Source organism: Arvicanthis niloticus, chromosome 7 (assembly GCF_011762505.2).
Source record: "Arvicanthis niloticus isolate mArvNil1 chromosome 7, mArvNil1.pat.X, whole genome shotgun sequence".
Lineage (NCBI taxonomy): Eukaryota > Metazoa > Chordata > Mammalia > Rodentia > Muridae > Arvicanthis > Arvicanthis niloticus.
The window spans coordinates 39,767,170-39,793,269 of NC_047664.1; the positions used below are offsets into that span (position 1 = coordinate 39,767,170).

Here is a 26,100-nt window from a genome sequence, read left to right on the forward strand (position 1 = left end):
AAGTTCGGCATCAGGCCGCTGTGTTAGTCCACATATGTGGTGCTGAGTGGACCACAACTCTTTCCCACCCAATACCTCAACAGCCACAGTCCTGACCTGGGTCAGTCCTGGTCAAAGCTTCACCTCCCTCCATATGGACGCCTCCATACCTCCAAACCCTCAGTGGCCCAGACTATTCAGGGCACTAGCACAGGAAACCCACGAGAGAGACACTTCCGTCTTATAACCCATAGTACTTGACCTGGTGGGGAGAGAAATTTCTAGAAGCTGCTGAGGAGGGGTGATCTGGGTGGAGGTTCTTTATATAAAGTTACTCCAGGTAACTTTAGGTTTCCCCCAGGGCTTGTGCCAAAATGACTCTTAAGGGCTTTATGTGAGTGGAACCACTAGGGCCTAAGATGGAGCACACACAGGTCTCCATCCTACTGCAACTTAGCAGATGTGTGTCTGTGGCCAGGCTACAGCTACTCCAGTCCCTGTCTATTTCACCTCCTTACAGAAAAGTCTTTCCCTTCCTTGGTCATCTTCACTCTAGAAAATGCTGCACCTTGGCCCTGGTACTGGGCAGGCTGAGCACTATCTGCACAGCTTCCACAGGGCAGGCACCCAGCTCTGGCCTGTGGGTTCTCAGCAGCTTCCCCCAGGGCTGGCAGGTAGGATCTGTTTGCAAGTGAGCTCTCTTACTGCAGACTTACATGGTGCTGTGGACTAGGAGTCTAGTGAGCCAGACAGTAGTCTTCAGGCTCAGTGCCACAGGAGCCAGCTACACCCTGATGGGGACAAAGGCAGGACTTAATGTCAGATTCTAAAGGAATAGGTGTAGAATATGGTATATGGCATGAGTTTTTCAATATCAGCTTCCCAAATGTTCCAGAAAATGTATAGGCCTTCTTTCATACCTCTGCTGCCCTTTCCCAGATGCATCAGGTGGGCAGCAGGAAGCTTAGGCTTTGGCCTGTGTGTGCATGTTAGATAAAGGATGGGAGAGAGGGCCTTTGCTCTCACAGAACACACCAAATTGTGTTTATTGTCCAGAGGGCACTGTGAGCTTCTGGTCATAAGCTTGTCTCATGTGTTTAGTGTCCACAGACAAACAGAAAGGTGCTCCTGTCAAACAAAACTCAGCTGTGAACTCCAGCTCCAGAAACCACTCGGCTATGGTAATTCCCCTTATGCCTGCCCCATGATGTCACTGCTTCATTCCCATGGTGTCCTCTTCTTGGGGATCTTTGTGCCTGTTGTCGCCATTTGGCTGACCAAGGCTCTGCTCAGGATTACACACCTTCCCTGTGGGCATTTCTCCTCATGTCCCTTTGGGGTTCAGTCTCCACCATGCTATGAGCTGCCAGCCTTTGGCTTTTATTTGTTCTGGGTGGGTGGATGAGCCATAAATGTTGTTATGTTAATCCATTATTGGGATTGATTTTCGAAGTGCGTCTAGACTTACTGTTACTGTCTGGGCCCCCAGGGCCTTTACCATACTGATGAGTGATGTGTTACCGTGTGCTGACATGCAGTAGAACTTGACTTTCCTTCTGATGCAGGGAGAGGAGAGAACACTAGGCAAGTCTAACTCTATTAAAATAAGAGGAGAAAATGGAAAAAGTGCTAGGGATCCCCGGCTTTCAAAGAGAGAAGAATCTATTGCAAAGATTGGGAAAAAAAAATATCAGAAAATTAATTTGGACGAAGCAGAGGGTATGTGTACTTTTTAAAACTTCTGTGTTTTCCAGTAAATGCACAGTATGGTCCTTAAACCTGCTCTGCCCTATCATAGCCTGGTCCTTCTTGCACCATTGCTGTTGATATAACTTCACCAAAATCCCCATTATGAGCTGAGAACCAGCCACAGAGCCCACCGGACACCAGCAGCCCTGGCTGTGGTTTCAGCCAGCTCCCTTCTCCCATACCCCAGACCCTGACATGAGCTGGAGCCCAGCTTGGGTGGGGGCAGGAGCCAGGTGTGAGGGAGGAGGGCAAAGTCCTAGACCTGAGAAGGCTGTGGATCTGCTGACCTGTGTTGACCATGGTGGCTAGAGGAAGGCCTGATCTGTCCTGACTCAGGATTTCTATAGGAAGTCCTTGGGACTTGGAGGCTGTAAGAGTGGGATGTGTCCCTTACTTTGGAACCTTTTCAGAGCAGAGCCATATAAGGTCTCCCTTATATGTAACACATTTGCTTTGAGTGTGTGCATCTCTGAGAAACACTAAGGTTTGAAGATGTTGGACTCCTTATGGATCACAGACAGACGTTAGAAGAATTGAGAAATTTCAGATCCCTGAAGTGTGAGTGGTAAACTTGAGTCACATTAACTACAGCCTGGTGGCAAGAAAAGGTTCTGGAGCAGGCATGAAGAAGCCAGGCAGGTACCAAGCCCACAGTGCCCATTCTGGCTCACGGGCTCAGGTGGTTCAGGTAGGTCAGGGAGGCACTTCATGCCTCCTTCCCCATAGCCCTAAAGCACCATTATCTGTGCAGAGGCAATGAACCTGGGAGCCATGTGGATCTCAGGCCCCTCTGTTCCACCCAGAGGGTTCCACCCACTTTGTCTCAGCCTTTCACAGCTAGCCATCTGCTGGAGGGTCTAAAGTGCAGCTGGGCCCTAGCTCTGTCATCCCTGTCCAACTGTCACTTACACCTCAGATTCATCTGTGCTCAGGTACATAGAGCTCCATATATGAACAAAATACATGCCAGAGTTCTAGCAGCGTCTTCCTGAGTGCTAGCAAGCTTGTCACCTACTAAGTAGAGGGGTGTTGTCAGACCCAGGCCTGACTGATTTTCAGGGGGACTGGTGGCCAGACATGGGCCTCAGCTCTGTAGATAAAGTCGTGCAATTGAGTTCTACCCTTTTGGCTGCTGGTGGCAGCTCAAGGCAGCAGAATCCCCTGGTAAGAGCGAGTGGTCAGTGGAGGCATGCATGCAACTGCAAGTCTCTCAAGTATGGTCATTGTGGGTTTTCTTCCAATAGAGTTTTTTGAGCTCATTTCCAAAGCTCAGAGCAACAGAGCCGATGACCAGCGTGGGCTGCTAAGGAAGGAAGACCTGGTGCTGCCTGAGTTTCTTCGCTTACCTTCTGGTTCCTCAGAACTTGCCCTGTCCAGCCCACCTCCAGTCAAGGGCTTTAGCAAGAGAGCTGTTACAGACCATGGCCAGGAGGGAGCAGCTCAGGCTGAGGAGAGCTACAGTGACAGCCCAGCTACCAGCCCTGCCTCAGCCCAGAGCCCCTGCTCAGCCTACAGTCCAGGCTCCACCCACAGCCCCGGCTCTGCCCACAGCACCCCTGGGCCTCCTGGAACCACCCAACCTGGAGAGAAGCCTACAAAGCCCTCCTGCATCTCCACAGTGCAAGAGGGTACTACACAGGCCTGGAGGAGGCTATCACCAGAAATGGAGGCTGGGGCCATCCAGACTGTGGAGGATGAGCAGGTGGCTGACCTGACCCTGATGGGGGAGGGGGACATCAGCAGCCCCAACAGCACGCTGCTACCACCACCCCCCATACCCCAAGACACACCAGGACCTACAAGACCAGGTACCTCCAGGTTCTGACTCTACACCCTTGATCTGTCCTGCTTACTGCCATGACCTGCTCCACTCCATGTTTAATAAAGGGAACACTGAGGCAGGCCGCCCCTGCTTTACTTCTGAGTATTGAACTGTCCAGAGGGATGGCCTCCTTCTCTTATATTTATAGGGCCTCCTTTATCTTTTCTGAAAGGAAAACAAGTGGCAGCCAAAGCTCAGTCTCCCAGAGAGGGTCACTGAGGCTCAAACAGATAGACCACTTTGAGCTAGTCCTGTGAAGGTGCCATGGGAATGGTGACCCACCTCCAGTGACACCTTGTGAAGGCTCAGGTCTCTGAGTGTGAATCTTACCTTTTAAAACCTGCTTGATGCCACTTTAGTGTTTTACCCTCAAGATGGAAAAAAAATAGCATTTGTTTTGAGCAAATCAGCAAGGGTCCCATGCTGACAAGGATCAGGTTCCCAGTGTCAGCCTCTATCCAGCTGGGACTTACTGACTGCCCTCCACAGGCAAGCCTATGCACTTGCACAAGGCAGTGTTCACTGGCTGGCCTCAAGTATGTCCAGGCATTTCTCTTAGTGGAAGCATGAATTCCAGTGTGTGTGTGGATGGGAACAGTGTGACCGAGTGTTGGGATGCTACTCTAGTCCCACACGGGTGACAGGGCTCCACCGTGCTCAGTGTCCTCACAATGGCAGAGATGAGCCTTTCAGTGCATGTTGCCTATTGTTCCTGTCTAACACCTTCCTGTGATTGCAGCAGGCAGTGTGGGTGCCCATCTGAGTTCTGCTTCCTGGGCCTGGTCTTTTCAGGCCTTATGCATGTTTCATGTACTCTCACACACATGGGCACACGCCATGGGCTGGACTCCACAGCCCCACCCAGTGGGAACACACCCGATGAGGAAGCACACGGTGCCATGAAGTGGCCCTGCGTGCATGCTTGGGCACCTCTGTCAGGCCACACCCTTCTCTCTGCTCCTTTGTAGCTGCCTGTTTACAGTTCTACCTGTGTTCTGACTCTGTTCCTCCAAGAGAAATAAACTCTAGAGCTCATCACTGGACTGGCTGAAAACTCCTTTCTTCTTCATTTGAGGGTGGGTTTTCTCTTTAGGATTAAAGTACAGATGTATTTCTTTCCATATCTTAACCATTTTGAAGAAATTAAGTAGATTTACCGAAAAGACTTTTTTAAAAAATGATTATTTAAAATTTGTGTGTGTGTGTGTTTTGTGTACCTATTTGTATGTGTTCTCCATGTGTGTCTGGTGCTCCCAGAGCCCAGAGGAGGGTGTCAGCTCCCCTGGAGCTGGAGTTAGGAAGCTGGGAGCTGCCATATGTATGGGTGAGTACTGGAACCAAACTCAAGTCCTCTGAAAGAGCAGCAACTTAACCACTGGGCCACCTCTCCAGCCCCAGATACCCTGGCTTTCAAGAGACCATTCACTTTGCAAAGTCCTCTCACATGCCTGCTTGCTACACACAGCTTTGTGACAGGAACAGCAAGGGAGCAGGCTTAAAAGTGAAACTAGAATTGTCCCTGACAACTCTGCCTTATGGCAGGATCTTCCTCCCCTCAGGCCTGTGGTCTCCACAGCTGCCTCCTCCTACCCTTACCTGGACACTTCTGCCACAAAAGAGGTGAGTAGAACAGAGGTCCTGGGGTTGGCTCCTTAAGCCCCGCTCCCCTCTCAGGGAGGGCCGTGGAGCCTCTTCCTCACTGTCTGGCAGCTCAAATGTTGGTGCCATATCTGGAGTGTTAGTCACTGCTGTGGAAACCCAGGCTATATAGTTTTACCCACTGGGCCCACGGGCAGTGGCACCCAGTATGGAGCCTGGCCATGTGGTCTTTGCTGATACCTGCTGGCTGTGTAATGGGAGAGCAGGGATGGTATGGAGACTTCAAGAAAGTGAGTCTCTGGTGCCCAAGGAGACAGGGATATAAGGTCTGTGGGCTTTGTCCTAGGAAAGATGACAGTAGGAGGGGGACTGGGCATGGGGTGGGGGTGCTTTGGCTGTAGCACATAGGCTGTGGCTCTCAGCAGCCCATCCCTAGCCTCGCTAGAGGGCTATAGGTGCTAATAACTTTCCCGTCCTCTAGGGGCAGTAGTCAGCATGGCTCCGCTGTTGAGCTTGCTTTCCAAATACCTCAGTTTGTATCTCTGTTCCAGTGATCGCAGGGCTTCTCTGTGTGGGAAAGTGCCTTCTTGAATCAGGCTGCCTATAGGAGCACTCTCATTCACCCATGTTGGGGGTCTTTTCTGGCTCTCTAAGCAGGACTGGGGGCCAGCTGACTGCCACTTGTACCTGTCAGGATTTGAAGGCTCCACATCCTCCCAGCCACTGTCACTAATTCTGTGAGAGAGTTTTTAGGGATATGTTGGCCACCTCAGCCCCATGATCCAGTGGGAAAGGCATTGAAATGTAGTTACTGACATCCTAAACCCTTTTGATGGGTGTGTATGTTTGTGTATATGTGCCCCTATGAAATTATTTCATGTGTATTTGTGTCTTGCTATAGGAAATTCCAAAATATCCAAGTTCCTTCATGATAGGGAAAATCAGATGAGTGTCTCTAGCCTGGGATAACTTCCTTCTCTTGGTGGGATGCTCTTTTTTATTTTACAAAGGCATTACAAGGGGTGCAGGGACCTGGAGGCCAAGCAGGAAGTTCCTGCAGACAAGTCTGGAAATTGTCTCTCTCAGCTATGAGTTGTTTGGACAGTCATTTCTGTCCACTGTTCTAGTATTGTCTCGTTGCTGGCCTGCAGATTTGTTGGGGACTTGAAGAGGGCCTCTGGATGGGGTGGCACTGTGGGTCAGCAGCTTGCCGCCTGTGCTCTGCATCTTCCCACATCCTGAGTGGGTGTGGAGTTCTGCCCTGAAGACATGTTGTTTCAAGGAGGAACAGAAGCTTTGGAGAAGTGAGCTTGTGGTGATGGGGTCTGAGGTGCAAACCACAGAGTAGTCTTCTGCTCTGACCATGGCAAGAGCCCCACCCCCAACTCAGCACTCTTGAGTGCACATAGCCAGCAGTAGTGTGGAGCCTAGGAAGGGTGGTCTGATCTCTCTAGGGACTGAGGTCTACAGCTGCCCTTCTCTCCACTGTGGCTGGATTTGGTGCCACTGCCCCACCTGCTCTTCTGTGGCCCCTACCTCTGTCTTGTCTCATCTTCACCCTCTGGCCATTTGACAACACAGCCACTGGAAGCCAGGCTCAGGATTTGGCTAAGGACAGATCAGTAAATAGTCCCAGCCCTGGAAGACCTGGTTCCTGAAGGGGGCTCCCAAGAATTACCAGCTTCAGAGCTACTGAAGGACTGAGTCATAATCCCTTATGGAAGGGGCCTTCACACAAGCCATCCAGGGTCTTGTGTCATGATGGCTGTCTAGGGGCTGCCAGCTCAGTTCTCCCCTGCAGCTCTTCACCTTCCTGCCTATCCATCCAGAGGAGGCTGAGGCTTGGGACAGAGTCTTGTGACAATTTGTCGCCCTCGAGGTAAAGATATCGTGACTGCTGTCCTGTGGTCAGAGTCAGTCTGTGTCAGGCTTATCTGCCCACCCCAGCCTGGTGCTTGCTTCCCCAGCCCTGCATGGTGTCACACTTCCTGAACTTGGAGTGAGAGTACAGAGCCTTGCCAGACTCAAATTATATCCAGACTGTTTGTATTCCTAGGAGGCATTTCCAACTGGGCAAGTTCCATCCAATTCTATCCCCAAGGCCCCTGGAGCACCACTCATGTCCTCAAGGAACTTGTACCTTGGAAGCCCAGCCCTCATGAGGCATAGACACCCCAGGGCCCGACACTCTCATGTTTGCTAAGTTACCAAGGAAGCCATCTGCCAGGGGTCATTCCATAGTGCATCTGGTTCCTGGCCTTGTCCAATGGTTAGTATCAAGTAGATCTCAGGTTCCTGTTGCTGCCCCAAAATCCTGTACTCAAGGTCTGAGTTACAGTGGCCTCACCTTGCGGCTGTGCTCACTTCTGCCCCCTTATCCTGATCTGCCCCTCCCCCATCCTGTCTAGCATGGGCTCTCCCTAACCTTGCTGACTTCCTGGATGTTGCTATCCCAGCATGCCAGCCTTGGTAGGCGCCATCCTCTGGACTTTCCCACTTCCTGTCCACTACTCTACCTTGTACCAGTGTCCATCCTAGCCACCAGCGAGCATGAGCCCAAAGCCCAGGAAGTGTTTGTAAAGAAAGGCACTATAATCTAGTCCAGCTAGACCATGAGCTGGGGTCTTTGTGAAGGCATGTGATGCCCAGAGGTCATGAGCCAGAAGCAAGACTAAAAGAATCCTTTCCTATGAGGAGCCAGGGATTAGCAGGACCCTGTGGGAAGGAACCTGTGGAATGGCTAGGATGGGGCCCTGGCCTCTGGTCCTCTTTGCTATCTCCTTCCAGGTTTCCCTGTGTTCATGGTTCACCTGTGCCTGGGTCTTGTGTCTAGGAGCATCTGCGGGCCTTGGGAGAAGGCATTAGGACCTGATGGTGCACAGTCCTGCGAGTATAGGGACATGGCTCAGGGCAGTATCCCTGTCCTGTGGAGACAGAAAGGGAAGAGGGACAGGTGGCTAGGGCTGAATCCTGAGAGTGTCCTTACCTTAGGGGTTGAGCCCTCAACCTTACTTAGCTGTGTACTATGGACCCTTAAGGATAGGGGTGCCCAGAGCAACAGCTGGGCAGAGAATGTCCACAAGTAAAAAGGCTTGGGAATAACAAGTGCCACCAGTGCCCACTGGAAATCTTCAGGTTCCCAGAGAGGAGCCTAGATAGTTCCCATTCTCTGGGGCTCCTGCAAAGACCTTGTCAGGGGGACTGAGTGGACCAATAGGACCAGTTAGCCAAGGGCCAATGTGAAGTGGCCCAGAGGGCTGGAAATAAGATGTTGACATGGCCTTGCCTGGGTGCTTGAGGTAATCAGAGCCTGAGGGAATTGGTGCCTGGAAGGTGTGGTGTGGCCTTTGCTGACCCAGACTGGCCCTGCCCAGTGGCTCCTGAAAATCAGTGGGGTCATGCATTGCTTCCAGCTTTAGGGGCTTTGTGGAGCCTTGGAGGGTAGGCTAGTCCTGACATGGTTGATGTCTGAATCACTGGCTGGGACTTGCCACATTCTCAGAGCAAGTTTAGGCTGGGCAGGCAGGAAGTATAAGGGTGCCCCTCCTTGTGAGGTGCATTTCCTTGATCTCCAGAAAATCTGTCCTGTCCCCTTCTGGGTACACAGGGTTGCTAGAGGTTGGAGTCTCTTCTTGAGTGTGCATCCAGGGCTGGAGGGGACTGCAGGGCTCCTGTACCTATGTGGAGTCACTGGTTCTTTGAGGACCTGATGGTATTCTACATAAATGTCCCAGTGGTGTCCAGTGTTGGGGACTGATTCCTATCTCCTAACATATAACCATCTTGCTGCCATGGCATTTGGAGCCATGGAGGTCTGATGACAAGCAGGATAGGTCGTGGTAAGACTAGATCCCAGCAAGCCCTGGCCAAATGTTTGTTGATTAACCATAGAGCAGACTGGGAGAGAGTTCCAGTCTTAACCACACTGAGCACCCTGCCACTGATAGCAGCTGAGGTGGATGAGGCTCTTCATGTGCCTCAGGACTTGTCAATTGATGGGCTGGGGACTCTCGGCACAGACATTGTACTTCTGTGTTCAATCCTGAACTCACTACATAAGGTAGAAGCCACTTCTGGAAGCTGAGGCAAAGGATAAGTTGGGATACAAAGAGTAAGGGGGTCTTGGGGTCCACAGAGAAGCTGGCCATCACAGACCCTAATCCTTGTATCTGTTAGAACATTTGGCACTACAAAGGGAACAAAATCTTCATCTTAAGTGGCAAGCCCTTTCTTGTTATAGTTGGAAAACTGAGTCTGGGATAGTTGGTAGAATATTACTCCCATGTTCGGAGTGTTTGAAATGGAATGTTGGAAAGAGACTGTCACTCCAGTCTGTCTGTCCACTGTGGGCCTTGACAGGAAAGGCTCCACTCTACCTGTGAGCTCCCAGGAGTGGAAGTGGGTAGAGATTCGTCTCTGCAGAACATGTATCTCATTCCCCTGATCTCAGCCTGTAGAAGGAAAGTGGGCTGTTCATGGGCTCCCCCAAGAGTCCCTGGCTAGGAACTAAGGATAGTGCCATGCAGGAAACTGAGACCTGTCCCAAATGGAGCAACTCACAGACTATTACTGGGCTGTAGGGATACCCACACACAACCCAAAGTGAGTGGATAGGTCTCCTTCAAGGCACAGCCAGCCGCATTCATCAAGGCAGTCCTGAAGTGAAGATTTCTAAACCCATGTTGAGATCTAGAAACTCTCAAGGCAGTGTTGGGCATCTGGGGCAATGAGAGAGATGTTCAGACCAGAGAGATGGTGAGGAGAGGACAGAAGGGCCCCAGCAAGGGAGAGATGATGATACAGGAATAGGCTGATGACAGAGGAACAGGTGGCTATAAGTTTGGTGACATGGAGTCAAGGGGCACACAAACCCAGAGGAGTTTATGTGACTGAAAATGACCCTAACAATGGGGAAAGAAAGGAGAGGGGGTAGGGGAGCTGGGCTGGGAGACCAGATATGAGAGGATCCTAGTGTCTCCAAGGATTGAAAGGCGCAGACAGCACCCAGGAGAAACAGGGTGGATATTGCCTGGAAGTGAAGGTGGCTGGGAGTCTAAGCAGGTGACCTGGCTCTTTGCTTTGGGGCTTTGCTTGGAGCAAGGAAGAGCCCACGAGTGGAGTCTCAGTGGGAAATTCTCATACAGCTCCCCATTCCTGCTCTCTGGGAGGCCTACCGTACCCCAGTGTGTGTCTACCCCTTTGGGTTATCCTGAGCCCTCCTGGCCACACCAACCCCACACTGGATGAACCTATCCCTCCCTGCTTACAGCCCTAGCCTGGAGTCTGGAAGCTTGCCAGAGAGAAGTCTAGCTATCATCCAGGAAGATGAGGAAGGCTAGCCAAACAGGGCTGGGGGAGGATGCCCAACACAGAGGGAACAACATGGACCAGTGGTGTCCATGTGGTAGGTGGGCAGAGGAGGCTGCAAGGCCCAACATCTGGTAAGATGCCCCCTATTGTGTGATACCCCTGAGCAGTCTGACGGATGTACAGGTACAGGTGCAGGGGAGTTAGTCCTGACTTGCCTACAGTATCCGAGGGCTGCCCAAGGCGCTCCAATCCTCAGAGCCCTAGGTGCCTTACTCATCATGAGCCTCCCAGCTGAGATTGTGGCTTTGCCTACTGTCAGGGACACCACCATGAGGTAGCCAGTTAGGAGAATTGTCTGTGGAGGCCCCTGCTAGGCATGATGACTGGCCTGAAGGTTGGGTGCCCTCTGACCTCCCCAGCCCTCTTACCCAGGCCCATGGCCTATGACTGGAGATCACCATGTCTGGATCTCAGTTTCCTGCATGGAAACTATCCTGAGTACCTAGCCAGGGGCAGTGTCACTAGGGTTAAGACTCTTGGGGGAGCCCTTGGTGTCTGTACAGGGATGCTGGGGTGGGTTTCAGAAACTCAGGGCTGAGCTAAGCAGGTGACAGCTTCTCTTCTCCCCATGACAGGGGTCAGGGCCCGAGGCAGTGGAGGCCTCCCAGTCAACAGAATCATCGACGTGGACCTCGATGCGGGTGTGTCTCCTGGGTGGGGAGGCAGCAGCCTGGGGGTGCAGCTGGGTCCCAGGAGGGCGAAAGCCAATGGACCCTTTTTACCAAATGATCCTGGCCTGAGCACCATCCCAGGTGAGCCCACTAAGCCCAAGGGCAGCACACACCATGCCACCTTTGTTTGAAGCTATCCTGACGCTGCAATTCCTACTGCTCCGTGTGCTGTCTTCCGTGTTCATACGGATGCTTGAGGAGCTCGTGACTCTCAGACAGCAGGGCCCTGTTTCTCAGCAGTGAGCCCACAGTGGCCTGGGAAGAGCCAAAGAGCCACCTCGGCCACAATACCCTTAGGAGCCAAACTAGGAATTGAGGGGACAAGCTCATCACGGGCTGGATTTAGACACCTCCACAGCAGCCCACCTTGGTATTCAGACTTTGCCCAATAAAATGCTTCTGAAGACCTGCCATGTATTGTGCTGAGTGCTGATGTTGCATGCTACCCTCTTGGAGCCTCAACCCTGGAGATAGCCCTAGGAAGAAAGACTTCCAGGGAGGAAATGGTACCTGGGCATGACGTCAAGGGTGGCTGCAAGAAGATCACTTGGTGCTTGGGAGCTAAAGGTCAGAATCATATCCTCAGATGTATGGACTTCCATGACCATCTCTGGGATACTGAGGCCAGCCACCCCCCCCCATATTGTCCACTCACATTGTCCCTTGCAGATGATCTGGGGTTCTTGGACATCTGTGTTCTTCTGTCTTGTCTGAGGTTGGCCATCGGTGAGGGCAGAGTTTGGTTGAGAGTTATGGTGGGGTCGCTGTGGTCTCATTCCTACCCACCGTTCCCTCTGTGCACAGTGGAGCCTTCCTGCCACTGGCCCTGCTCCCCTCCCTAGTCTCATTCAGGTGACCCAGGGGTTTCTAGAGAGGGGGCATCTGACCTAAAACCTGACTGTAGATAAGGTCTACAGATAGGCACAAGCCAAGTGTGTCCACAGCTGAGACTGGAGTGGATCTTGCTATAGAATGGGAAGTCCTGATGTGGCAGGACATCAGTGAGAAGCAGAAGGGGAAGGGGCTAAGGGTGGTGCTGGGCTGAGCCTGCAAGACACATTGTCATGAGCCCAGGATGCCTCAGTAGAGGCCCCAACAATAGCCGAGCGGCTAATCACATATCTCTCCCTGGAACTGGAGTTGGACTGGCTGGAAGCGTTCTCAGTATCCTCTCTGAGGCACCTCATCAGGCACATCCCAGCAGCAGCATTTCCCAACACCCACAGCGTCCTAGCACTCAGCATCTGCCTGGTACCCACTGTGTGCCAGCACCACTATGCTCAGGCACCACAGTGTCCCAACACCTCTGCCCAGAACCACCACGCCCTCAGTTCCTATCATCCCCCACCATGCTTCTAGCACCTACTTTGGCAAGCTTGGGTGCTGCTTAGTGTCTACTCAGGAATTGAAGAGGAGATTCCCAAGACTGCTAGAGCCATGGGTACAAGATGGCCACTCCAGTTTGCCTAGGGCCCCTGGCACCTGGCTGGAGCCACAAGGATGCTCTCTCTCTGTATACCCAGCCCAACTCACGGCATGCAGGCTATGCCCACAGGTAACCAGACTGGGAAAGCTTACTGGGGGGAGATACCCAGGCTATCTGGTAAGGATACAATTCTAGGGATCCTTTTAGGACAAGTAGACAAACCAGCAAAAAGTGTTACTGTTCTAACCATTGAGTCAGTAGCTGGCTGGAAAGAACTGGAACCTCCAGGTCCCTGCATGCAGCAGGTCTTGTAAACAGCTCACGTACAGGAGTGGCCAGCAGTATGGCCAGGTAACCAAGTGCCTGGGAGACCTGGCTATGACCTGCCCAAGTCACACTAGAAGACTTCCTGGAAGGAGCTGAGACTTGAGGGTGGTGTTGGGCCCAGGAGCAGTATAGGCTTTGCCAGAGAACAACGGCTGCCCCAGCAGAGCAGGCAGAGCTGGGACAGCAGGGTGGAGCCAGACCATGAAGGATCCTGACAGGATGTACCATGGGAGGCAGGGTTAATCATTATCATGTAGCCTTGACCCCACCTGCCCTGGCCACATTCCCTGGCTTCTCTGCTCCTGCTACACCTCACGCCAGCTCAGGAGGAGCCATGGGGCAACGGGCCTGGCTCCCTAGCCTCTGTTCCTTACGCAGGCCATGGCCCTTCCTGCTGCTCCTGTTGCTGCTGGTGGTGCCTCGGGAGGCCCAGCCCCAGGCTGGCAGGGTGAGCACTGCCCCCTCCCTCGCATGTGGTCAAGGGTCTGCTGTGTACACTCAGGGTTCCTGAGAGAGGGCCCCAGAGAAAGGGTGAGGAGTGAGCTGGGGGCCCAGTGTGATGGCCTAGTAGAGTAAAAGTTGTCATTCACACAGAGAGATGGGGTGCTGGGCTAGGCTGGTCTGTAGTGCTTGGGCCTGAACTTGTTGGGACCCTCTTATGGCCCTCATGTAGCCCAGGCCCCATGAGTGTGGGGACCCTGGGGCTTCCGTTGCATTCTAATGTTTGAGATGGAGTGTAGGAGACCTCTGAGTGCTTCAGCTGTTCCTGTCCACCCTAGAACTGACCCCAGGGTTGAATGTCAAGACCAAGGTGACTTTGGGGGTGGGGGGGCAACTGTGACTCTTAGCTAGCACATTGAATCACTCAGATTTGGAAGGAAAGGCCCAAGGAGATCTCGGAGACATCCATTGTCTCTTGGACCTGCCCTAAGGAGGTTCAGGTCTGTGGTATATCTGACTAGTGAAGTCCAAGTGTGAAGACTATCTCATGCTGACACCATTGTGGTCCTTTGGGCTCCTAGAACCACACAGAGCCCCCAGGACCTAATGTCACAGCCACCTCCATGACCCCTATGATCCCTGTGACCTCTGGGAACTTCAACACCTCAACAGAAACTGCTACAGAGGCAGAGGCAGAGGCAGAGACTGAGGGACCCCAGAGTGAGAGGTACCTTCCTCCCTCCGTCAGCAGCCCCCCTGGGGGCCAAGGTAGGTCAGACACTGCAACAGGAAGACAACTAATGAGATACGGGGCCTGGGTGATGGAGTACCCAGTGGGACACCAGATTCTGACACTTTCACCCCTCCACAGTACTCACCGAGTCTGGGCAGCCATGCAGGTTCCCCTTCCGCTATGGTGGCCGCATGCTGCATTCCTGTACCTCCGAGGGAAGTGCCTACAGGAAGTGGTGAGTCCCAGAGTCAGGTAGGGACTGAGGTACCCACACAGGTTCCCACTGTGGACTCTGATAAGCCCTGGAGTTAGTAGGTCTCAGTACCCAGCAGGTGCATCTAGTAAACAGGTGCTCCAGGGTGCCCAGGCAGAGATGGGTGGGGCTCTGGGCAGGGACTCAATTTTATCCTCTGACTTGCCCCTCCAGGTGCGCTACAACACACAACTATGACCGGGACCGGGCCTGGGGCTACTGTGCAGAGGCCACCCTGCCTGTGGAAGGTCCAGGTGGGTATGTGCAGAGCCTGAGCTCCCAGGAATGGCTTTGACAGGGTGCTTGGGTTGGAAGAATAGGGGTCCATGTGCAGGGTAAGGATACTAGTGACCTGGGCAGAGGAGTCTGCATGAAGTTGGGGTGGTCTGTGAGTTTGATCCTCCTGAACTCAGCAATATCTAGGGACAAAATTGCTGTCAGCCCAGAGGGCAGCATAGGGTGCTTCACCCAGACAGGACCTAGCCTCCCTAGACCTTGGATGGCTTTGGTGGTCATTGGTGATATCAGAGCGCCCTCTTGTGGTAGGATCTATTCATGTAGCCATATATGGTCCCTTGAACAGGCCCTAAATCCAAAAGAAGCAAGCCAGGAAACCTGTGGGTGTGCTGTCCCCGGGTACCTGAGAGGGAAGCCTGTTGCCTGACAGAGCTTGTGTAGATGTACAGGGTGTGGGGTGCAGAGCCATGGGATACCTTCTCCGATCCTGGGTGGGGGTCATTGGGAGGTGGGAACTTGCTCACTCAGCAACCCAGAGAGGGTAGTGTGAGCATTCAAACCAAGGGGTTATGGAGGGATTCCAAAGACTCTTGCCACTAGCTATCATATCCCCTTCTGTGTGTACCCAGCTGTCCTAGATCCTTGTGCCTCTGGCCCCTGCCTCAATGGGGGCACATGTTCTAGTACCCACGACCATGTATCCTACCACTGCGCTTGCTTGCTGGCCTTCACAGGCAAGGACTGTGGCATAGGTGAGAGGACCTCGGGGACTCAGGAGTAGAGCCACTCTGGGAGGCTGGGAGAGCAGCTGCTGAGTCCAGCCTGGGGTGGGTGGTGCCTGCCTGGGGGAGGGGACCTCCCTGGATGCTGTGGCAGCACTGTGTGACTCGCAGAGAAATGCTTTGATGAAACACGCTACGAGTATTTTGAGGTGGGCAACCACTGGGCCCGTGTGAGCGAGGGACGTGTGGAGCAGTGCAGCTGCATCGAGGGCCAGGCCCGGTGTGAAGACACCCACCACACAGGTATGTATGTCATGGGCAACTTCAGGGAGGTCTAGCTTCCATGGTGCATGGGGGTAGTGAGCCACGTCATTTAGGCAAGTGCTCCTCCCTCACTCAAGCATAAGGTTACCCAACAACAGCAGCACGGGGAAAGATAGCTCTGTCCCCTCCATGAGTCCCTGGAGACCAGATTTAGCTTCTGGGATCTCCCCTAGCTTGTCTGAGCAGCCCATGTCTGAATGGAGGCACCTGCCACCTGATTGTGGGCACAGGGACCAGTGTCTGCGCCTGCCCGTTGGGCTATGCTGGCCGGTTCTGCAACATTGGTGAGCCACTTTCTTTCCAGTTTATGGGGCAACCCTGGGTAATGGTGTCAAGGGACCTTGCTGTGGCCTGGCCACATGGTTACATGGTAACCACTGTGCCTACAGTTCCCACCGAGCGCTGTTTCCTGGGAAATGGTACAGAGTACCGTGGCGTGGCCAGCACTGCTGCCTCAGGCCTGAGCTGCCTGGCCTGGAATTCTGACCTGCTCTACCAGGAGCTACATGTGGACTCAGTGGGTGCTGCCGCCCTGCTCGGCCTGGGCCCTCATGCTTACTGCCGGTCAGCATCTAATGACTACTATATTTCTTTCTGCATAGGCAAAGGATTGGACAGGGTGTCTTCCCAGACTCAGCAGGGGCTAAACTGCCAAGATGGGATGGGTGCAAGCGTGCCCACCACTGTCTGCAGAGAAAGCACATAGCTCAGGTGTTGGTGCGGATATCCACCCTTCTGGGTGTTAGGATGGCCCTCTGGGGAGAGTGATGGTGTGCCTCCCCTGTCTGCCTCCAGGAATCCAGACAAGGACGAGAGGCCTTGGTGCTATGTGGTGAAGGACAGCGCACTGTCGTGGGAGTATTGCCGCCTGGCAGCCTGTGGTGCGGGCACCCTGATAGGTTGGGGGCAGAGGAGGGGTGGTGCCCCCTGAGGATCCTCAGATATGTCAGTGGAGGGGAACTCGTGGTGCCCTGTAGTTAAACTCTGGGGTGGTCAGCTCTGAGGGCTGTGCCCCAAGGCTCTCATGATGGGAATATCTAGCCATTTTGAATGTGAAGTGGAGTCTCAGATTGTAGGAGAGACAGGGTTTACTCTAAACCAGGTGATCTGGCCTTGCCAAGGCCTGCAGTCTGCATTATACTGTCTCTACCTCTAGAGTAGGGGACAGAGGCTCCCAGGGTAACTGCTCAGACCCTCAGGCCTGAGGAAGTGGGCTATGGGACCAGGTAGCACCCCTCTGGCTCTTCCCTGTCTCCAGGGAAATCCAGGGGTATGAACTGATGGCCTCCACTCCCAGAATCCCTGGCCAGAGTCCATTCCCTAACCCTGGAGGTCCTAGCGACCCTGCCTGAGTCAACCCCGGCTGCACGTCCAACCTGTGGCAAGAGGCACAAGAAGAGGACATTCTTGAGGCCACGCATCATTGGTGGCTCATCATCTTTGCCTGGCTCACACCCTTGGCTGGCCGCCATCTACATTGGGAATAGCTTCTGTGCTGGGAGCCTTGTCCACACCTGCTGGGTAGTGTCTGCAGCCCACTGCTTCTCCAACAGGTGAGCACACTGGCCGAATCCCCAGGGCAATCACCACCCAGCCAGCCCTCCATCCCTTCCCACATGCTCACACTTCCATCCTGCCTGCATCCATCCCTCCTCAGGAGCCACTTGTCATGTCCCTACCCTTGTTCTATCCCATGGGCCCCTGGCTGTAACACACAGTCCTCTCCAGCATCAGCCCACTTCGATTCTTCTGTCTGTTGACCATTTTTCCTGTTCCCCTAACACACCTTTTGGTCCCACTGTGACCTAATGCTTGTGCTGGGCACTGAGATAGTCATGGAGCATCAGAGCAGGGCATCTCCTGCAACTACCTTATATCCATGTGCAAGGGGTGAGAGGGCACACTCCTGTCATCTGCATAGACCCTGCCTCTCCCAGAGCTGAGCGTGGGCTGGAGATAAGGTGCCAGAGTTGGAGACATGCCCTGTGTATCGCCCTGTGCCTAGGTGTTTAAGGGCCACTTACCTGGGTGAGGAATCAGGGGGCTCAGTTGCAACATGTAGTAGAACCTCTAGAGTTACTGCACAGCCAGTGAAACTGAGGCCCAGCTCACTGAATGGGCCCCTAGGAGTGAGGGCCTGAGGTCCACTCCTGTCTCCACCCAGCAAGGCTGCAGCCTGAGACACCAAGACTGCCTAGACTGAATAGAAAACCCCCAGCAATCCCTCTTAGCCCCATGTCTGGTGGGTAAAGGAATTGCACCTGAGGACCCTACAGGATAGGACAGGCTGGGACAGGGCCTACAGGCACATCAAATCTCCACCCCTGGGGCACATCCTCAGAACAGACCTCACCTGAAGGCTCCACTGGCTTATGAATGAAACCCATGAAGCTAGGTCTCCTGGGCCAGGGTCGCTCCAGCACCCTTGTCTTGATTCTGCTGTCACATGGGTTTAAGTCCACCCAGGGACAGCATCACAGTGGTCCTGGGTCAGCACTTCTTCAACCGCACAACGGATGTGACGCAGACATTTGGCATTGAGAAGTATGTGCCCTACACCCTGTACTCGGTGTTCAACCCCAGCGACCATGACCTTGGTAAGCTCAGGGCCTCGGCAAGGTAGGAGGGGTGTTGTGTACCCCAAGCCAGAGCCAAGACAATGGTAGAAGCTGGGCAGACACGAGGGGGAAGGGAGGTCAGAGCTAGAGGAGTCTTGTTGCTCTTCCTTTTGGTCTCTAAGTCACCTTCCCTCTACCCATTTCATGGGACTGCCTGCTATGGATTTCTGTCTGTGTGGGCTTCACTGCCCAGGCTGACCCTTAGCCTCTCTCCCGCCCAGTCTTGATCCGGCTGAAGAAGAAAGGGGAGCGCTGTGCTGTCCGTTCCCAGTTTGTTCAGCCCATCTGCCTGCCTGAGGCAGGCAGCTCCTTCCCTACTGGACACAAGTGTCAGATTGCAGGCTGGGGTCACATGGAAGAGAGTGAGTGGTGGCAGTCCCAACTAGTGGGCGGGGGAGGGTGCAGGTGACAAACCTGCCTGTCCTGAAAGTGCAGTACTCCACAGATGTGAGCAGCTATTCCAGCTCCCTACGGGAGGCACTGGTCCCCCTTGTGGCTGACCACAAGTGTAGCAGCCCTGAGGTGTATGGTGCCGACATCAGCCCCAACATGCTCTGTGCTGGCTACTTCGACTGCAAGTCTGATGCCTGCCAGGTAGGCTGCTGCCAGGTCCCCACTGGGATGACACAGGTGGGGTATTACTGGAATTTTCTGGCCTCTAAGGAGTCCAGGGCTAGCAGGGAGTCTAAGGCAGAAAGTCCACCCGCTGTGGAGCACTCGGCACTTCCTGGAGGGCATCCTTGCAGTAGGAAGAGAATTGTCTAAATAGATGGGAGAGTCAAAGACAGCCGAGCATCACAGAGTCCAGATGAAGCCCCACTGTCAGGCAACAGTTAGGGCCGTCCACATGACATCAGACCTCAGAGGCTACAGTTCTCTGTCCAGACTCCTCAGCAATCCATCGATAGTGAATGCTTGTCAGGGGCTTTATAGGCCAGGCCTTGGTCATGGTTACGTGTCAACCTGCTTCAACATGGAGGGGCTGTTTTATGCCCTTTAAACAGGCAAGGAAACAGTCTTAGCGAGGACAGACCCCTTTTCTGAGGTGGTACAGGTGAGACGGGGTAAAGTGGGCAGGACTTGATTCTGGGACAATCAGGACTTCCTGGGGGAAGAGGGCACTTGTTCAAGAGATGTAGAGAAAGTATGCCAGGCACGAGGAGGCGCTTCAGGTGGTGCCTAGCGTGCCAGGACTCAGCATGCCCATGTACTCCTCATGGAGTAGACCAGACCTGTGGTTGTGGGGGTTAGGAAGAGAGGCCACACTTCTCAGAGATGCCTGTCACCTGCCCCCAGGCAGTCAGCCTTGAAAATCTTGTGTTTTCAGGGAGCACCAGAGACTCTTGCTAGCTTACTACTTCAGGACATGTGAAGGGTTGGAAGCTTAGGTGCTCCTGAGTTGGGACCCTGATTGTTGGTGCACAGGCAGCTGAGCCTAGTCTCTGTTCCAGGGGGACTCAGGTGGGCCCTTGGTCTGTGAGAAGAATGGTGTGGCTTACCTGTATGGCATCATCAGCTGGGGTGATGGTTGTGGGCGGCTCAACAAGCCAGGAGTCTACACCCGTGTGTCCAACTATGTGGACTGGATCAACGACCGCATTCGACCACCCAAGCGACCTGCAGCTGCCTCCTGAACCCCCAGTCGCCAAGGAGGGAATGCCCATAATTTCCTTTCTACACTTTTCAATAAAAGTGTTTCCAAGGACCTGGCTTCACCGTGGCAGTGCCTCTAGTTGGGCAGCTCTTTTTTTTTTTTTTTTATTAGATATTTTATTTACACTTCAGATGCCATCCCCTTTCCCCATTCCCCCCCCCCTTAGAAAACCCCTATCCCATGCCCCCTTTTTCTTTTTGCACATATATATTTTTTTTAATGTTAATCATAGGCTTTATAAGTTTGGTATTGCTCAATCAGAGGTGTAACCCACTACCCAACCTAGATATATCAACTATCTTTGACTGGTGGAGATACATGAACATCTGCCTCCCTGTCTCCCCCCTCTTTCTCTCTTTCATCACCTAGCTTCTCCTCTCCTTCTCCTCCTCTTCTTACTCCTTCTCTTCCTCTCAGTACTCCTCCCACCTTAGCTCCTCCTACATATCACCCTTCCTGTTAAAATGAAACTTTTCTCTCAAAATACAATTAGAGCTTAATTATGCCAATTTGTACCTGTGAGGTACAAGATAGTCCTCATACCCAGTCCAACATTTTGTTGACTAACCAGAACCTCTGTCGTCTCTCCTAACTAAAACACTTAGTTCTGAACCTGGCTTTTTCCTTGGCTTTAGGATGAATGTCAGCTGATGACCATCCACTCATATCTTTTCTCTCAAGGTAAATAGCCAGAATTGGCTATGAGGCTATAAGTTTTCAACCCCGTCAGAAATCCAGAATGACTGAGTTAACTATAATTGTGGGAAGCACAAAGCATAGCTTCTAAAACTTAGCCAATTTATAGAGACCTCTGAACACCTGGACACTCCCTCTACTACATAACGTTGGAGCATCTGTTCTTCCGCCTTCTGGCCCAGGATCATCTGACAGATAGTTGGGCAGCTCTTTGTGTCTAAGCTCGGACCTGGGCCTTCAGTATAGATGGTGTGGCTTCAGGGGTGGGACCTGAAGCCAGTGTAGCTCCTGGGTGTGGTTAGGAGCCTCCCACTTCACAAAATGGCTCCAGGTGGCCAGGTGGGATGTCAGAGTCAGACTCCTCTAGGCCCTACCCCAGACAGATATGTGCCCAGGGTCCAGGCACCCTAAGCTACTAGGGTGAGAAATTGAAGTCAAGTCCAGTTCCTCAGGCTATGGACAAGTGTAGCTGACTGCAGCCACAAAACAACTGGGTTCACCTGAAAGTAGGGCTGGGAATGAAAGGAAGGGATGGAAGGGTGAGAAAAGATACAGCCAAGAAAAGTATCCTGATCAAGGCTCAAAGTTTAATGTTCAGCTTTTAAATAAAAAGGGGAAACCCCACCTCCACCACTGACCCCCTTCTTGCTTCAGCCCTCATGGGTAAAGGAAAACCATCTTTAATTGCAGCCAGAGGTGTCTCAAGGCAAGCTCAGCAGGCAGTCTATTCTTCTCAGCTCCTGTAGCAGACTGTAGTGTAGCCAAAGTGGGTAGCACCCTCTGGGTCCTATTGTTTGGTCTACTGTGGTAAACAAGATCCTTCAGGCCTGCTCAAGGCTGGGGGAAGGGCACAATTCCCCCCTTTAGTTTAAAAGATGGCAGTGCCAGCAGCTGGACAGGGCACAAGATTTCATCTTGTATAGTGTATTAAGTGGCCGGGCGACTGTGCCTGGCTTAGGTCGGTGTTTATATTGCTTCTATATTACCCATCTTCAAGGAAAACATACATGTATGTCTCTGCCTTAGGTTTAAAGGAGGTCAAGAATACTCTTACCCGTCTTTGACTAACCGGCCATCATTGACACACTCTTTCCCATATAGACCAAAGCCACATTCAGACCAAAGGACCTGTGGGCATGCACTCAATGCAATTCTTCATAATGATGGATAACTGCCATGATGAATAGCTGAGCTTGCTGAGAGCGATCCTGTGTAAGGGCAATCAATCTGCTTAAAATACAAGGTTCAAAGGTTAAAAGCAACATGATATAACTGAGGTCTCAAATAATGAAAATTTTGAATATTGAATATTTGAATCTTTTCTGGAGTAACAAGCACTCCAAAATTTTAAAGCTCATTATAGTAGAGCAAAGGCTTACAGAAAAACTCCTTCAGAGAGATCAGCTGATAAAATATTATACAATGAATAATATACACTGAAAGATCCAAACTCTTCTTGTATTAAAGCAACAACCAAGTTTTTTATATAATGTAAGGCAATTAACCATTCCTTGAAGCAAACATTTCTAATGATATTGATTCATGTGCTCTCAAAAATTACAAGCAAATTCACTAAATGCAAACCTCCCACCTTTACCAGGAATGTAATGGAATGGTATAAAAGCAATCTTTTAGATCTATAATAATTCTATATGCATTTACTAGAATGGCAGTTGGAGTAGGCAAGTCAGGCTGTATTGCTCCATTAGTTTCATAAATCTTTTTTTTTTTTTTGGTTTTTCGAGACAGGGTTTCTCTGTGTAGTCCTGGCTATCCTGGAGCTCACTCTGTAGACCAGGCTGGCCTCGAACTCAGAAATCTGCCTGCCTCTGCCTCCCAAGTGCTGGGATTAAAGGCATGTGCCACCACTGCCCGGCTTTAGTTTCATAAATCTTAAGTTTGAACTTTGTTTTGGATTAATTGAATAACCAATTCCTTGTAGCTGAGTGAGAGTATCAGATTGAAGGCCAATCTTGTCCTCTAATAATTGTTACATCAGTCCCAGTATCTATAAATCCTTCAAAACCTTTCCTTTCAATTATTAGCTTAAGATTAGGTCTCTTGCTAGTAATAGATTGAACCTAATACACATCAGAGGAACCAAAGCCATCTTGTCCTCTCTCATTCTTAACAAATTTGGAAGGAAGCAGATGCAAAGGAACTAAAACAAGTTGAGCAATTCTTTTGCCAGCAGGTACAGTTATAATGTCATGGAGGGAGGCAGCCATAATTTTAATTTCTCCAGAATAATCATTATCTATAACTCTAGGCCCATAAACTGTTTGTTGTGAATGTCTTTGGGTCTGAAATTGACCCCCCCCCCCCACACACACACACACGAAACAAGCAAGGCAATAAACAAATTTTGGAAAACACCTTTCTAGGGACTGGTCATGAAGACCAAGACAAAAGGAATGTCTGTCACCCAAGCTTCTGCTGAGCCCAGTCTGCATTGTCTTAATTCAAATGTAAATGTTCTTAATATTGGCCTGTTTTCTGAGGCCTAGCCCAAAGATTATCTTTTTTTTTTTCGTAGTCCTATACTGTGCCACAGTTGTTTTTAAAACTTTAACTCTACCTGCTGTATCTTTTTCTCTATAAACATGGGTGAATCAGAAAATCCCAAGCTCACGATTGAACTGTCTGTCAGCTGCAGCCAATGGAACGTTGGCAATTTAACTATATTTTTAAGTTTCCTTTGTAATATTAGAGTATAACTATAATTCTGGGAAACAAAACCAATTTTTAACAATGTAAACAATCCATTTTCTCTAAAATCAACACCAAGTAGATTACCTTTATGTTTCAAAGTTTTGCTGCCAGTTCTTATATATAAATGCATGATAGTCTAGCCTTTAATATTTCATTAAAGAGACATTGTTTTATCTTTATACATCTGGTTTCTGAATGACTCTAACCCTGAGTTACCACCAGTCTTAAGCCAACTTTTGTTACCAAAGTTTTAAATTTTAATCATACCCAATAACTTATAGGCCAATAATCTATAACCAAGACATGTAGAATATATTTATACTTTTAAAACCAATCAGAAACAAAAATGAAGTGACAACATATTTTATATTTAGACTAAACAAAATTTTCTTGTTTTTCTAGCTGTAATTTCAAGAGAAAGGTACCTTGTCACAGAGATTTTTCTAGGAAAAACAACTCTTAGCTTCCTTATAGAATACAAAAAGCTGTTGGTTCCTTTTAAAAGCAGCTTATACTGACAATCAATATCTGAAAAGACTTTTCTAGCTCAGCTTGTCTCTTAGCTACAGGTGTAAGGTAACTTATCAGCCTCTGCTATGCATAAGTTAAAGTAGACCAAGGAGTGGATCAAGCAATTTTGACAATCTTTTCTTTTGAACATTAAACATAGAACACCATAAAACATAGACCACCAATCACTCAAACAATGAAACAAAAACAAACAATTGACACACGTGGACATTGGTGCGCCAAGGACAGACAACAGACAATGGCCTCTAGGAACCAAAGAGAAACTCAGGACGTCTCTTGAATTTTCTCCTGCTTTTAGGAGAGCTCTGAAACAGCCTTTTCATTCTTTTTTGCTGACACAGCCCAGAGAGGACAACTGCTTTTCTGAAGCCCTTTCTCTCTCTCATATTCAAGATCTAACTCTTCATCTCTTTCTTTAGGAGATGTAGCAGCAGCTATTGATATTTACTCCTCAGTGCCCTGCTTTTTACAGTCTTCCAATTCCTTCTAACCCTGCTCCTCTCTGCCTGAAGCAGCTTTTAGGCTACAGGAATTTAGAATTCTCCTATCCCAAAATTCGTTGTCACCTCCTAGGTGAGGTCGTGTTGGGTCAACACTTACTCAACCTAGACCCTATCCCCTTAAACACAGCCTTCAAAAAATAACCATAACTAGTGCTAGTATCAATGTTGTTTGTTGTTTACCAAGTGCACAGGATACTCTCCTTGGTCCATTTTCTGTGGAGCTCCACCCTAGACAGTGTTCCTCAGCTGGTCCTCTGTTTTCAGGTTCCTCATTGCTAAGCCATTCTGTAGCCACCTGTGGCCACAAAACAACTGGGTTCACCTGAAAGGGGGGCTGGGAATGAAAGGAAGTGAAGACCCCCATACTCGGGAGACCCTTCCTCAAGTCTCAGGAAATCACGACCACCCAAAGATCACAAGAAACCATACCTGGATGCAATCAGCAGAGGCTTTATTAGGGAAATTGGCCGGCAGTCAAACCACAAGCTCTCTCTCAAGAGCAAGGTTTGGCCAAGAGTGATGGGTAAGGGGTCTTTTAAAGAGCAAAACCACAAACCAGGGGAGTGGGGAGGGAATGAGGGGTTGCCAAGGATACATAACATAAGAATAGCGAAACATTCTAGAGAAACCCACCCTGAAAGGTTAATAGCCATGGAAATTACTCAGTACAATCATTTTTTTCAAAAATGTAGTCTTACCAAGTCACTGTCCCCTATACCGTCATTATAAAATATTTCTCACTTTCTCCAGTCACAGCCCCACCTAGATGGCTTGTATTTGTTTATGGTCAGGAATGTGTCTTCCTGCCTTGGGCCTCTCCCACCCATAGGTGAGCCTACTGCCTGAGGCTTGAGGAATGTAATTCATCCAGCAAGTGTCCTGGGGGGCCTGAAATCTTATTTTCAGTTCCTCGTTCTGGGACCTGCATTTTTCTGCCCAGGTCTAAAGGCAAAGAAAAAAATCTACATATATCATAAAATGGTCTTCATAATTTTTCACTCTACATAAGGGATGGAAGGTTAAAAAAAGATACAGCTAAGACAAGTATCCTGATCAAGGCTCAAAGTTTAATGTTCAGATTTCAAATAAAAAGGGGAACCCCACCTCCACCACCAACCCCCTTCTTGCTTCAGCCCTCATGGGTGAAGGGAAACCATCCTTAATTGCAGCAGGAGGTGTCTCAAAACAAGCTCAGCAGGCAGTCTATTCTTCTCAGCTCCTGTAGCAGACTGTAGTGAAGCCAAGGTGGGTAACACCCCCTGAGTCCTATTGTTTGGTCTACTGTGGTAAACAAGATCCTTCAGGCCTGCTCAAGGCTGGGGGAAGGGCACAGACAAGGACAGGACCTGCACCAAACAGAGCTAAAGAAGATAGCTTCAAGATGGTAGCCTTCCAAAAGTTCCCCATCAGCTGTGACAGCTCTGAAGGAAACCTGAGGAGCAGGGACCATATCTGGGGTGTAGTAACTAACTACTTCTGGTCCTAAGCACATAGGAGCCAGGCTTACCTCGGTCTAGACAGGATATGAAGCTAGCTTGTTCTGGAAAGGACAAAATGGTGTGGTGGGGGAGCAGGGGACAGACTCCTTAAGCCTGTGGGCTGTGGGAGGGGCTGGGTGTGTCTCCAGGGTCTCCAAAGTCTCTGGCTTGAAAATTCATCACCAGTTGAGGAAGCACATAGAGGTGCTGTAAAGCAAGATGGCAGGTAAGAGAAACAGGTTAGGATAGGGCAGA

General features: G+C 50.8%; 2 protein-coding genes across 7 annotated transcripts in view; both read left to right on the forward strand.

Annotated features, from left to right (window-relative positions):
- The window catches only part of Rgs12 (regulator of G protein signaling 12), a 98,309-nt gene extending 86,708 nt beyond the window's left edge, over positions 1 to 11,601 (forward strand). For 2 of the 6 annotated variants that reach the window (XM_034508829.2, XM_076938346.1), the window contains 4 exons: positions 1,081 to 1,160; positions 1,545 to 1,698; positions 2,973 to 3,536; positions 11,095 to 11,601. In XM_034508829.2, the coding sequence (XP_034364720.1) occupies positions 1,081 to 1,160; positions 1,545 to 1,698; positions 2,973 to 3,536; positions 11,095 to 11,321 (1,025 nt within the window). In that variant the 3' untranslated portion in view covers positions 11,322 to 11,601. The other 4 variants (XR_013111804.1, XM_076938343.1, XM_076938344.1 and 1 more) reach the window with 4 other exon arrangements.
- A 1,626-nt stretch (positions 11,602 to 13,227) lies between these two features.
- Positions 13,228 to 19,976, forward strand: Hgfac (HGF activator). The gene is made up of 14 exons (XM_034509139.2): positions 13,228 to 13,391; positions 13,966 to 14,152; positions 14,256 to 14,352; positions 14,545 to 14,624; positions 15,237 to 15,359; positions 15,501 to 15,632; positions 15,827 to 15,937; positions 16,043 to 16,217; positions 16,449 to 16,534; positions 16,951 to 17,206; positions 18,111 to 18,250; positions 18,493 to 18,633; positions 18,717 to 18,865; positions 19,723 to 19,976. Exons 1-14 carry the CDS (start codon positions 13,278 to 13,280, stop codon positions 19,903 to 19,905), a joined length of 1,974 nt encoding a protein of 657 aa, XP_034365030.1. The 5' UTR covers positions 13,228 to 13,277; the 3' UTR covers positions 19,906 to 19,976.
- Positions 19,977 to 26,100: the final 6,124 nt, after the last annotated feature.